The sequence below is a fragment of the Rosa chinensis genome, chromosome 1, assembly GCF_002994745.2.
Source record: "Rosa chinensis cultivar Old Blush chromosome 1, RchiOBHm-V2, whole genome shotgun sequence".
Classification (NCBI taxonomy): domain Eukaryota; kingdom Viridiplantae; phylum Streptophyta; class Magnoliopsida; order Rosales; family Rosaceae; genus Rosa; species Rosa chinensis.
Window position 1 is genome coordinate 49,567,167 of NC_037088.1, and position 13,224 is coordinate 49,580,390.

The following is a 13,224-nucleotide window of genomic DNA, read 5'->3' on the forward strand; positions in this document are numbered from 1 at the left end:
ATTTGATCGTTAACCAGGTCAACGACAGCTTTCAGGCCAAGGATCAACAGTTAGCGGTATACTTAGGATACACCAAAACGCTGCTCAAGAAATTCAAGTTCCACAACATCACACAAATACCCAGGGAAAAGAACGCCAAGGCTGATTCACTGGCAAGACTGGCAACCGCCCAACCACACCAGAGCCCAGCAGACACAAGGGTAGAATCCCTGGACAGGCCAAGCCTCACCAAAACCCTGGCGGAGATCTTTAGCATTGAGGCCAGTCCTAGTTGGATGGACGAGATTATCCAATACAAGCGCAACGGGACATTGCCAGAAGACAAGATCAAGGCGCGGCAGCTCCAGCGGAGAGTAACCCGTTACAACATGCAGAGCGGCAAACTTTACCGCCAGGGATTCACTCAACCCAACCTTCATTGTCTAACCCCAGAGGAGGGAAAGGTCGTGCTGACAACAATACATGGCGGGGAATGCGGAAATCACTCAGGCGCCAGATCCTTGGCTAATCGCACAATGCGACAAGGCTACTTTTGGCCTACGCTTGGTGATGACGCCCGGCGGATATCAAGATCCTGTCATAAATGCCAACAATTTGCAGACTTTCCACACGCTCCGCCGGGACCTCTGTCGGTTATTGTCAGCCCCTGGATTCACTCAACATGGGGCCTGGACTTGATGGGAAAATTCCAAACCGCCAAAGGTCAATTCAAATACATCATTGTCGCCATTGACTACAGCAGCAAGTGGATAGAGGCAAAGCCACTAACGGCAATAACTACCGCCAAGGTAATCCACTTCCTCTGGAAGAACATCTACTGCCGCTACGGTGTCCCTCATGCAATCATCACAGATAACGGCACACAGTTCAACAATAAGGAACACATCTCTTTCACCGCCAATCTGGGCACCAAGATGCGTTTTGCATCGGTCGCCCATCCCCAAACCAACGGCCAGGTCGAGGCGGCAAACAAGATAATCAAGAAACTATTGCAGAAGCGGCTCGATGAGGCAAAGGGTTTGTGGGCGGAGAAGTTCCCGGAGGTTCTGTGGGCCATCAGGACAACCCCAACCTCCGCCACAGGTGAAACCCCCTTTTGTATGATGTTTGGGACCGAGGCTGCCCTGCCTATCGAGGTAATCCAACCAACCGCTAGGGTCGAAGGTTACTGCCCCGAGACCAACAGCGACGGCGTTAACCTCGACAAGGATTTACTAGAGGAAAAGCGAGAGGCAGCCCATTTGCGCAATCTCCAGAATAAGCGGCGGGTATCCCGTTTCTACAACGCCAGGGTTAAGGCCCGCAACCTCTAACTGGGGGACTGGGTAATGAAAGAAGTTATACCCCCACCAACGAAACTCCGCCCAACTTGGGAAGGTCCATACAAAATTATAGAGGTCGTTAGCCCGGGCACCTTCTACTTAATGGACAAGGATGGCGTCACAACGACCCACCCTTGGAATACCGAACACCTTCGGTATTACTACAAATAGTCATACCGCTACCCAAGAGCATCTTCACTTAGCTAAATTTTTGTTCAATATTTAGCTAAGGGAAGCTACCCAACGGGTACGACCCCGCTTTTGTAAACGCTGTTCAGACAGCTATCAATGAAACGAGGAATTATTCAAACCATTGTTACCAAGTCTAGCACTGAGGGCAACTGGCAACGCCAGTCAGCGGACTACGTCGGCTACATTGTGCACTTGGACCAATTTTAATTCCTTTAATGTTTCATTCATGACCAAAAGCAATTATCAAGACTTCTAGCGGCACACACATTATCACAAACAAAAGAGAAACACTTGGAATTTGGGTGCCAACAAATTTCATTTCTCAAAACAGAATTACATCATTTATGCCTCAGCGGCTACAAAAAAAAAAACTGTCCTACTCCTATTTAGGGGTTGGCAGGGTTTGTCAGGTCGGCCCCGCTACCATCAGCAGTTCCACCGGCGGCCTGGGGAGGATCGGAGCGGCTCTTCTGGTTGGACCCTCGGGCTGTGGGACTGGGAGTCTCTATTGTGCCATCCGCCCGGGTGTGGGCCGCCAAGAACCCAGCACGGGACCCCTCGGACTGCGTAGGCGTCCGCTGGGAGCCGCCTTCTGGATGCTCGCCACTCTCCCCGCTACCAGAGCAGACTCCGGGACCAGGTGCGGCGGTAGGAGCGGTACTTGTTGTCGGCGGCGCTTCCTTACTCGGCTGCACGACCGGCATTGCAGCTTTCGCCCAGTCAATGGCGCCCCTCTGCCGCAACATCTCCACATTGGCCAGGGCACCGGCCTTGGCTGCGTCGTTGAGCGCCTTCTTGAGCTCCGCCGACTGCTTATACGATTCAACAGCGGCAGCCGCAGCACCGCTTCCCTCAGCCTCCAAGCGAGCGACTTCACCCTCCAGCCGCTTGATTTCGGCTTGTTTAGCGGCGGACTCCCGCTGAAGGATCTCAATTTTCTTCTCCTTCGCAGTCACCCGGTCACGCACCAGAGACATATCCTGCTCCAGCTTGGCGTACCGCTCATTTTGATCCAGGTGCCGCTCAATGGCAACGTTCAGCTTGCCCCTGGCATCCGCCGCATCGCAGTCGGCCTTTGTCAGACGCCGCTCGACATCAGCCAACTTCTCCTGGGTCTGCCCCAAGTCCCTCTGGAGGCCCGCCACTTCCTCCCTCAGCTCCCGCTCAACCAGGGGCTGCTTGGACGCCGCCTGGAACATCTTGTGAAGCCCGACGGCGACGTGCCCAAAGGCCGTGCTGAAGGGCGACTCGCTGACGGCGGTCGACCGAACGATTCCCTCCAGGCCGCCGAACCCCAGCCGCTCGCAGAGGTGATACAGGAAGTCCCGCTCACCGTCGTTGAGGAACTCGGCGTAGGCGGTAAATGAGTCCAGGCCGCTCGCACCCACCTTTTTCGCCACGTCCGCAACAACCCCGGGCGGAACCTGCCTCGACTTCTTGGGCTGCTCTCGGGCCCCCGTTACCTCCACTTCCTCCTCTTCCCCACCGGAGTCCGGCTGGCGGCGTTTTCGCTGGAGCACCCGCGTGCTCCCAGCAACGGCAGGCCTCGAACCCCCGCCAGCGGCGCCAACCCCGCTACAGTAACACCCTCGGTGGGGCGCACCGTTCTCTTCGCCGAGCCTCGCCGCAGGGCCGGTGCCCTCTCTTTCCTCGGCACCGCTTCACTCGCACCGCCGGTCCCCGCCTGGACGGCAGGCAGCCCATCACCACCGAGATGGGAGTGGTGCGGCATTGGCAGCACCACAGGAACCTCTGACTGGCTCAGCGCCAGTGTCTCTGGGTCCACCACCGTTTTTTGTGCCGCCATCCCGGAAGCATACATGGCTTCAAGGAAGTTGTCGATTTCAGCACGGTCCATGGCCTTCGCAAACGCGTCACGGCTAGCCTTGTTTCCCGGCGGAGTCTCTACAAAAATTAGTGGCAGGCCAGTTAGCATGGGACAACCTCACCAAAGGTACGATACGGCTAAGATTACTTACCAACGGCGCGCATCAATTGTTGAGCTACCAACATCTCCCACCCGCTAAGGAGACGGAAGTCCAGCAAGTTGTGATTCCGCCAGCAACCTCTGATGCGTGCTACTCGGCACTCTTCCTCACGAGTTAAGTTGTACTGCAACCCCGCTGCACAAACAGGTCATCATCAGTAGAGTACACAAAAAAAAAAAAAAAAAAAAAAACCACGCCAGTCGTGTTCAGCGGAAACAACAAACAACCTTGGATAGGCTGAAATTCTGACTTAATTCTAAACGACCGCTCCCCCTCGTTAGCCCCCGCCTGGTACTCCCATCCCGCTGTGGCAACTCAAAACGAGCCCCGCCAGTACAACATTGAGTCCCGCAGGTTTTCGATCAGCTTGGGCGCTCCTTGCCGACGGCTGAGGTTTACTTGCCCTCTACAACCCTGGCGCTTCACGTACACCAGTTCATAGAAATGCAACACCTCCGCCACGGTTGATCCTTCGCAACCAGACAACCGCCACAACGAGTTCAGCGACAGCAGTAACAGCCACATGTTGGGGCACACTTGCCCAAAGGCGATGCCAAACTCGCACAGCAGAATCTGAAGGTTGGGCACTAGCGGGAGGGTCACTCCCTCGCGAAATATAGCCTCGTGCACCGCGGCATGGCCCACCGGCAAAATCGAAGCTTTCTCCTCTACCGACGGTGGACGTAGCTTCACTGCCCCGGGCAACCGGAACACCCGCTTCAGCCGGTTGACGGCAACCGCTGTCATCCTACCTCCCGCCTCGTCAACGGGAGTGCCGTCCTCGAACACCCACGCAGACTCGGTATCCTCCCCCGTGTCACCTCCCCCGCCAGCAGAACTGCTGGCGGCGCTATTACTTTCTAGCCGCTCTTCATGCAAAGTATGCGCAGCGGCAGCCTCCCCCGCCCTAGAACTCTCCGGACGCGACGCACGACCCATATCTACGTCCCACGGAATGATCTGTAGCGGCTCGACTTCTAGCGGTTCTGGCAGTGAGGTTCCTGCACGGGCAGACGGACGCAACGAGTCAATAAAATTTCTATCCGCCGCGCTGAACGACACTTCAGATCCGGAATCCTCACTGCTCGAGATCTCTATGACGTCGGCCATCCCAAAAACCCTAAAACCCAAATCAGTTAGCTCACACAGCATCTAACCTATCCCTATAACAGTTAGTGCCCAAGAACATCAACAACACTCAACCCAGAAAATGCAAAAACAAGAACAAACCGACTAAAACCCAGATTCGACCATCTAGAAAAGCCCTAACAACCCCAATTGTCAATCACAACCACCCTTCCCCAAACCCCCTCACAGTACGTTGACAAAGAGCATATCACAGAAAAACCCAGAAATCCAACAACGCAGACACCCAATCAAACAGGAAAAAGGCCAGATTACCAACCTTGACAGTGGAGCCTCTGACAGCAGTGTGCACACTACTCTTCGCAGCCGGAGATCGTCTGTTCGTCCACGCACAAGAACTCGCCGATATCGCCTCGCCTTTCTCCTCCAATTTCAAACACAGAACACTTGAAGACGACGAGGGCACAGTTCGAAGTTTAGAGCAGTGCCAAATATGCGACCTCCCCCCCCTTTTATGTCAACGTCAAACAATCCCACGCCGTCCGTTTAAAAAATGACATCGACTACCAGCCGTACGCGTGTCCAACAGCTGCAGTTACTCTCCCGATTAACAGAGGCGATGCCTCGGTTACGAAATCCATCATTACTCGACATTAATGACGAGGAGACGGCTCGACGAAGGAGACACGCCTCCGCACGCTAACCCTTTAGGGGCTTGCCACGTGTCCACCACCATCAGGCGAAGCGTCCGACAGAAGCCACAACTTTTGGGTAAAAGGCTCCAAGTATCGAAGTCCGCTGAGCGAAACCCCGCTAGCGGAACTTCTCACTTGTCATCTTCCAAGTATCGAGGTCCGCTGAGCGAAACCCCGCTAGCGGAACTTCTCACTTGTCATCTTCCAAGTATCGAGGTCCGCTGAGTGAAACCCCGCTAGTGGAACTTCTCACTTGTCATCTTCCAAATATCGAGGTCCGCTGAGCGAAACCCCGCTAGCGGAACTTCTCACTTGTCATCTTCCAAATATCGAGGTCCGCTGAGCGAAACCCCGCTAGCGGAACTTCTCACTTGTCATCTTCCAAGTATCGAGGTCCGCTGAGCGAAACCCCGCTAGCGGAACTTCTCACTTGTCATCTTCCAAGTATCGAAATCCGCTGAGCGAAACCCCGCTAGCAGAACACTTGTCTTCCACTTGACAATTTGCAAGGGGCAGCCTAGGCTATACATGGCACTGCCGGCAGGGCCCTCTCCATCTTGCAAACCCCGTGCGTTGCTGAGCGCAGTTCCGCTCAGTAACCACGGCCGAACACGTCTACAAGACGCTGTTTTCCTGCTGCATCCAGCGGGGGGTATCCGCCACGCGGCGTTGCGGTCAGATCGTCCCTACGGGACACGGGGACTTGTCAACAGTTTACGACGACCCTGATCAGGTACGTTGACCCCCGCCACTCGGGTACTAAGATTGGGCTCGCTACCCAACACCTTCTGCTCTGCGCAGCTTCCCCTCATCAAACAATTTGCCGACCATCCGGAGGTCCGTCTTGGCTAGGGAGTGGGGGACTCCCTGGCGGGCCTGGCAGGGGCCCACCCGAAAGGGTATAAAGCGTTTGCTCAGTAAATCCATGGTTGACAACGCACTGACGCTAATTATGCTGTTGCAAGTCTAGCGGAAGTAACGCTTCACACCGCCGATCAACTCCCCAACCAAGATTGCCCTCCTTGACTGGGGACTTGGGGGACTTGTACCTACATGTGCTAGAACGAGCATAATTAGCTATAATGAGCCACGCTCATTGTACCGCCGGAGGTACCGAATCTCACCAAGAGGATGACCTGCGAAGTCACGGCCAGGCGGGCTACCGCTCGAGCCCCACCCCAACCCCCAGATCACCGCTGACGCGCCGCCACGCGCCGCGTCAAGATAGCATCAGAAGCCCCTGACGCTGGGAATCGAAGCACATCAGTCCCACATCGGAAACAAGAAGAAGATCAACCCCTTCCTCGCCTATAAAAGGTCCTCTCCTCTCTCCTCATTAATTACGCAATTACTACTCATTTATTGTTATGCTGCGCATATACAGTGACTGACTTAGGCATCGGAGAAGTGAAGACCGCCCAACGCGGTCTCCCTCTGACGCCCTGTCTATCGTGTTGCAGTAACAGGAATCACCTAATCCTAGGAGTAGCGGTCCGCCCACCGGACCCGCGTTAAGCAAGGAATCGGCTACCGCCGGACTTGAGCATTAACAAGGACGTACTGAGTTCAGTATCGTTGGAAATAGTGAAATTAAGTTTGAATCGTGATAATAGAATTTCATTTGTTGAGATATCATGGGTCTAATACGACCATCTTAATTTGTGATTTAAGATATGGTAGCTTGTGTAGGAATATTTGTGTAATGAATCGTTGAAATTAGTGTGATGAATCTTTGTGATGATTTCCATGCAAAGCTTATGTAGGAATATCTGTGTAATGAATCGTTGACATCAGTGTGATGAATCTTTGTGATGATTTCTATCTGTGTGATGACCGGCGAAATCTGTGTGATAATCAGCTGGACAATTGTTATCTGTATGATGACCGGTGGAATCTGTGAGATAATCAGTGTGATGACTGCTCAGTAGTGGAGTTGAATTGTTAATTAAGTTAACAATGATCGAGAAGACTGCCGTGCTGGTCGGGGCTACCTACAAATGACAGAGTGTGGGGTTACAATGACTTTTATGATTTGAATTGCTTGACTTAATGTGACTCCTGAACTAAACTATATGCAGGGGTTACTATGAATTGTTTCGCTTGTTTGAATTGTGATTGCATTGTTTTCTTCTTGATTTTATTGATTGATGGTTTGATTTATCTTAAGAGCCACAGTGGTGATGAATTGTACTCTGTGGTGAGGATAGGAAGGTGATTCATTGATTTTCACCTTTGATGTCATGTTGATGACAAAGGCTCCTAGTGGAGAGGAAATGAGTGTGATTTTGGAATTCGCCGTAGTGCGTTAGAATGACATCAAACATTGCTTGAGGAAGTTTTCTTTGACTGAATTTGTGTAATTGGATGCTAGGTTGAGAATCTGAGCATGAGGCTTTAGTCACCAGTTGACTTATGTAGGCACGATATAGAAGGATATGAAATTGATGGGTGTATGTGTGAGTTATATATGTGCATATCGTTGTTTAGGTTGAGGTGACTTAAGAATGTGTTTATGCTTTGTGGTTTTGAGTTTACTCATACAAACTTTCATAAGCTTACCGGGTTTGTTGTGTGGCAATCCAATGCACTATTCAATGGTGTAGGGGTTAATCTTGCAGGTCAAGGTAATTGTGGCTGAAGCTGAGGTTGCGTGCTGGCAGCATTACGGTAGGAAGCCAATTTTGTGACTTTACCATTGTTAAGACTTCCACTTGTAGTAAGCTCTAAGGAGCATTTACTTATTATTTTGTTGTGGCAATTTAATTTATAAACATGTGTAATATATGACTCTGCGGAGCGAGTCTGTATTGATTAGTGGGTTCAGGGCATTAGTATGTACTTGGTTTAAAAAGAAAAAAAATTTCAGGTATTTTGTATTAATGGCTGAAGCATCACGCATTTATAATTATGGGATTATATATCGATTTTTATTTGTGTTAAAAATCAGGGGAGTGACATTTCTTATGGTGAGGCTATTAATGGTATATAAATTTGTCACTATGATATGCATATGTTTATTCCTTCATTATTCTGAAATAAAAAATAAAAAAATAAAAACAAAAAATTCAAACAACTTGCCACTGGCGAACTAGCATTTGGTCAAGTAGATCAAACAATTGCCATTTTTTTTTTTTGAATCCCCTGCTTTCTGATAAAAGAAAATATAAAAGAAAAATTACTGGTCACTCCCTGTACTTTTAGGGCGTCAACAGTATGGTCTCTACTATCTTAATTTTAACAAATTACTCCTCAGACATTCAAATCTCACACAATTACCACTCATTTCCTCTCTCTCTCTCTCTCTCTCTCTCTCTCTCTCTCTCTCTCTCTCTCTCTCTCTCTCTCTCTCTCTCTCTCTCTCTCTCTCTCTCTCTCTGATTTTCTAGTAGACTCACTCACATCTCCGACCTTGAGCTCCTCATTCCTCCTCCAATATTATAGTCATAAGATCTAGACCACCACTATCTCTGGCCTTAATAAAGATTAGCAACTAGATGTTAGACAAAATGTTATAGTTGGACGAAGATTAGTTGATCTATCAAACTAAATTACCAAAATTAGATATTTTTAAATCACAAGGGCAAACACAAACATGACTCTAAACCACGGGGACTAATTATAACGTTTGACCTTAATTTTTTTGTATGAAATTTCTCCCAAACCTAATAGTAAATATACAATTAATTGCCCAACTCAATTAGGTAAGCAGCCTAACCGATTGCTTTAATACTGTTGTCAATTACCTCACGCTATTGAGACCAAAAAATTATTGTAAGAGTTTTGACATTTGTTATGGTGAGGCTATTAATGGTATATAAATTTGTCACTATGATATGCATATGTTTATCTCTTTACTTTGAAATTAAAAAAAAAATTAAAATTCAAACAATTTGCCACTGCCGAGCTAGCATTTGGTCAAGTAGATCAAACAATTGTCATTTTTTTTTTTTTTTTGGAATCCCCTACTTTACTGGGTGTTAGACAGAATGTTATAGTTGGACGAAGATTAGTTGATATATCAAACTAAATGACCAAAATTAGATATTTTTAAATCACAGGGGCAAACATAGTCATGACCCTAAACCATAGGTACTAATTATAACGTTTGCCCTTAATTTTTTTGTATGAAATTGCTCCCAAACCTAATAGTAGATATACAATTAATCGCCCAAGTCAATTAGGTAAGCGGCCTAACTAATTGCTTTAATACTGTTGTCAATTACCTCACGCTACTGAGACCAAAAAATTATTGTAAGAGTTTTGACATTTCTTATGGTGAGGCTATTAATGGTATATAAATTTGTCACTATGATATGCATATGTTTATCTTTGTCTTTACTATGAAATAAAAAAAAATTTTAAATTCAAACAATTTGCCACTGGCAAACTAGCATTTGGTCAAGTAGATCAAACAATTGTCATTTTTTTTTAATCCCCTGCTTTTTGATAAAAGAAAAAATAAAGGAAAAATTATTGGTCACTCCCTGTACTTTTAGGGCGTTAACAATCTAGTCCCTACTATATTAATTTTAACAAATTACTCCTTAGACATTCAAATCTCACAAAATGTGATCCAAAATAACTATTTTACCCCTCATTTGCTCTTTTTATTTTTTTTTATTTTATCTCTCTCTCACTCTCTCTGATTTCGTAGACTCACTCACATCTCCATAAGACCTTGAGCTCCTCATTCCTCCTCCATTATCATAGTCATAAGATCTAGACCACCGCTGTATCTAGAATTAGACCCCTAGTCCTTGGCCAAACTAGTACCACTACCACTCTTCCTCTTAAAAAGCATCAAATCAAGCCTCTCATCTTGGAATATGGATCGTCGTCGTTCATGAGGCGGTGCACCAGCATCAACGCCTTGAGCTCCATGATCCAGTCGTGCGTCTTCCCCAGTCGCTTCGACACCACTGACACGCACGCCTGCTCGTCTTGCCCTTAACGGCTCTGATCGCCTTCTAAACTGGAGGCTCAGCCACCGCTTGCAAACCAGCAGCGAACTCGGGTTCAATATGGACTCATGGCCCACTCTGGCCTTAATAAAGATCAGCAACTGGGTGTTAGACAGAATGTTATAGTTGGACAAAGATTAGTTGATATATCAAACTAAATGACCAAAATTAGATATTTTTAAATCACAGGGGCAAACACAGTCATGACCCTAAACCACGAGGACTAATTATAACATTTGCCCTTAATTGTTTTGTATGAAATTGCTCCCAATCCTAATAGTAGATATACAATTAATCGCCCAACTCAATTCAGTAAGCGGCCTAACCAATTGCTTTAATACTGTTGTCAATTACCTCACGGTACTGAGACCACAAAATTATTGTAACAGTTTTGGCATTTCTTATGATGAGGCTATTAATGGTATATAAATTTGTCACTATGATATTGTTAGTCTATTGCAACCTACAATCATTTTCATATTAGTGTTCTATATAAGATGGCCACAATTGTTCCATATTATGTAGTAATTATTCCCATTGATCACTAAGCATTTCCCATTATCCATTTTTCAATAGTTAATTGATCACAACATATGGCTTCTTTCAGCTCAGATTATCATGATAATGGGAATCCAGAGATTCTAGTACAAGAGAATAATCCATTCATTAGGACATTGACACTCCACAAGCCTCAAAAATTGAATGTTCTCTCCACTCTCATGATCTTGCAGCTGTTTGAGCTGTTCCTCAACTATGAGCATGATGCCTTTGTCAAGTTAGTCATTCTCAAAAGTAGCGGAAAAGCTTTTTCTGCCGGTGGTGATATTGCAAATATAGCACATCATCTCTACAATGGCAATTTGAGACATGCTCTCAAATTGTACAAAACTGCATACACCCTAATGTATTTCCTAGCAATAAAAACTAAACCTCAGGTTTCATTTCTTAATGGAATCACTATGGGGATGGGGGCAGGTGTTTCTATACACGGTAGCTTTCGTGTAGCAACAGAGAAGACAGTGTTTGCTATGCCGGAAACAGCTATCGGATCGTTTCCTGATATTGGTTCCTCTTACTACCTTTCAAGACTTCTTGGATTCTTTGGAGAGTATCTTGGTCTTACAGGTGCCAGATTGGACGGTCCTGAAATGCTTGCTTTGGGTCTAGCAACTCACTTTGTTCCGTCATCTAAATTGGCTTTGCTAGAAGAAGCCTTGGCAAGAAAACTAGACTCTTCTTCAACTAATACAAGCTCAGCTGACGATTGTGCTATTATTTCAGCTATTCTAGATGAATACTCTGAGCAACCAGCTCCAAAAATGAAGAGTGCTTACCACTATATGGATGTTATTGACAAGTGCTTTTCTCAATCAACAGTGGAAGAAATATTAAGTAGCCTGGAGAAAGAGCTTGCTACCATAATCAACATAACTGATCACCATGAATGGTTATTGTCAGCAATTCAGTCGCTAAGACAGGCATCACCAACAAGTTTGAAGATTGCTTTAAGATCGATTCGAGGAGGAAGGCGGCTTCAAGGAGTTGGTGAGTGCATTGTTCGCGAATATAGAATTATTTATCATGTTTTGTGTGGGGAAATCAGCAATGATTTCATGGAGGGTTGCAGAGCTATACTCTTGGACAAGGATAAGAACCCAAAGTGGAAGCCTTCTAGATTAGAGCTTGTCACTGACCAGATGGTAGGCCACTACTTCTCTAGATTGCATGATGACGAAGAATTAAAGCTCCCTCAAAGATCTAAATTGTCTGCAACGGCCATTTCCAAGCTTTGAGATTGATTAAGAAAACTTTCTCTCAGTTTTCAATTTTTCACCTAGTTAATAATTTTGTTTCATAGCACTGAGCCTATGTGTAGGGTAAACATTACTTTTTAGCATTTGTTTCTCCAAATACTGGGATTAATTGATAAATACAAATTTGTATTATCATACTCTGGAGTAAAGGCTTTTCTGAGAAATATATAGAAGCATAATTAGCTTTGATCTTACGTTGTGCATTATATGAATTCACATTTTCTAGTAAATTATAGTTTTCCGAGAGAAAATCCATACTAGTTGATGTACGTGTCCGTCAAGAATCCAAATTCCTAGTACATCCATTTAAAATTGAGCCATAGCTAGCTGACAGCAAACTCGACCCTCTAATAAAACACCAGATTTGCTGGTGTTCTATTCCTTGCAGGTTGGATGATGACGAAGAATTAAAGCTCCCTCAAACATTCTATTTGCCTGTCAATGCCATTTCCAAGATTTAGAAAATTATCGGTAAACTCTTCAAAGCTAGCAACTACTATAGTAAAGAAAGAAGAAACTTGGCTGGAAAGATATGAAATGTTCTAGTTATATTATCCATTCATAATGTAGACAACCTGATCGGGTTGGGATCACTAGATAATTGCCGGTTCATCTTGTACTCCTATATAATATACTAGAAAGTATCTCCTTGCTAATGTAATACTAATACTTATGCCTACAGTAACTCATCTACTCTACAAAAATCAGTTGGAAGAATAATATCCTACGTATTAGTAGTACCTAAAAGGCTCGTGGTGCATTAGTACAAGTATCATGAGACTTTATGATAAATTAAGGGTGGTGCTATTCGCACACCCATTTTCTCTCTTCACACACCCTCTCTATTTATCTATTACTTTAATTAATTTTTTTTTTTTTTTACAAATTACCCTAACTACCCACCCTTACAATTCTGTTTCTTTTTCTTTTTTTCTTTTTTCTATTTTTTTCTATTTGGCAAGTCAATCATTCCCAAATCCTAAACCCTTATTTTCCTGCAAACACAGAGGACTTCAAAACTCTTTGCGATTTTCTTTTTTAAGAATTCCATCAAAAACTTCTATAGCATAGTCATTCTAACTCTCTAACCTGATGCTTTGAAGTTTAATTATGGCAAAACAAGCAACTTTAGACCCAACTTTGGAAAGAAAAAAATTACATCTGAT

General features: G+C 45.8%; 1 protein-coding gene across 1 annotated transcript; it reads left to right on the top strand.

Annotated features, from left to right (window-relative positions):
- Positions 1 to 10,722: 10,722 nt before the first annotated feature.
- LOC112182142 (3-hydroxyisobutyryl-CoA hydrolase 1) lies at positions 10,723 to 12,247 on the top strand. Its single transcript, XM_024320590.2, has one exon. The coding sequence runs from the start codon at positions 10,838 to 10,840 to the stop codon at positions 12,035 to 12,037; it is 1,200 nt and encodes a 399-aa protein (XP_024176358.1). The 5' UTR covers positions 10,723 to 10,837; the 3' UTR covers positions 12,038 to 12,247.
- The last annotated feature ends 977 nt before the right edge of the window (positions 12,248 to 13,224 follow it).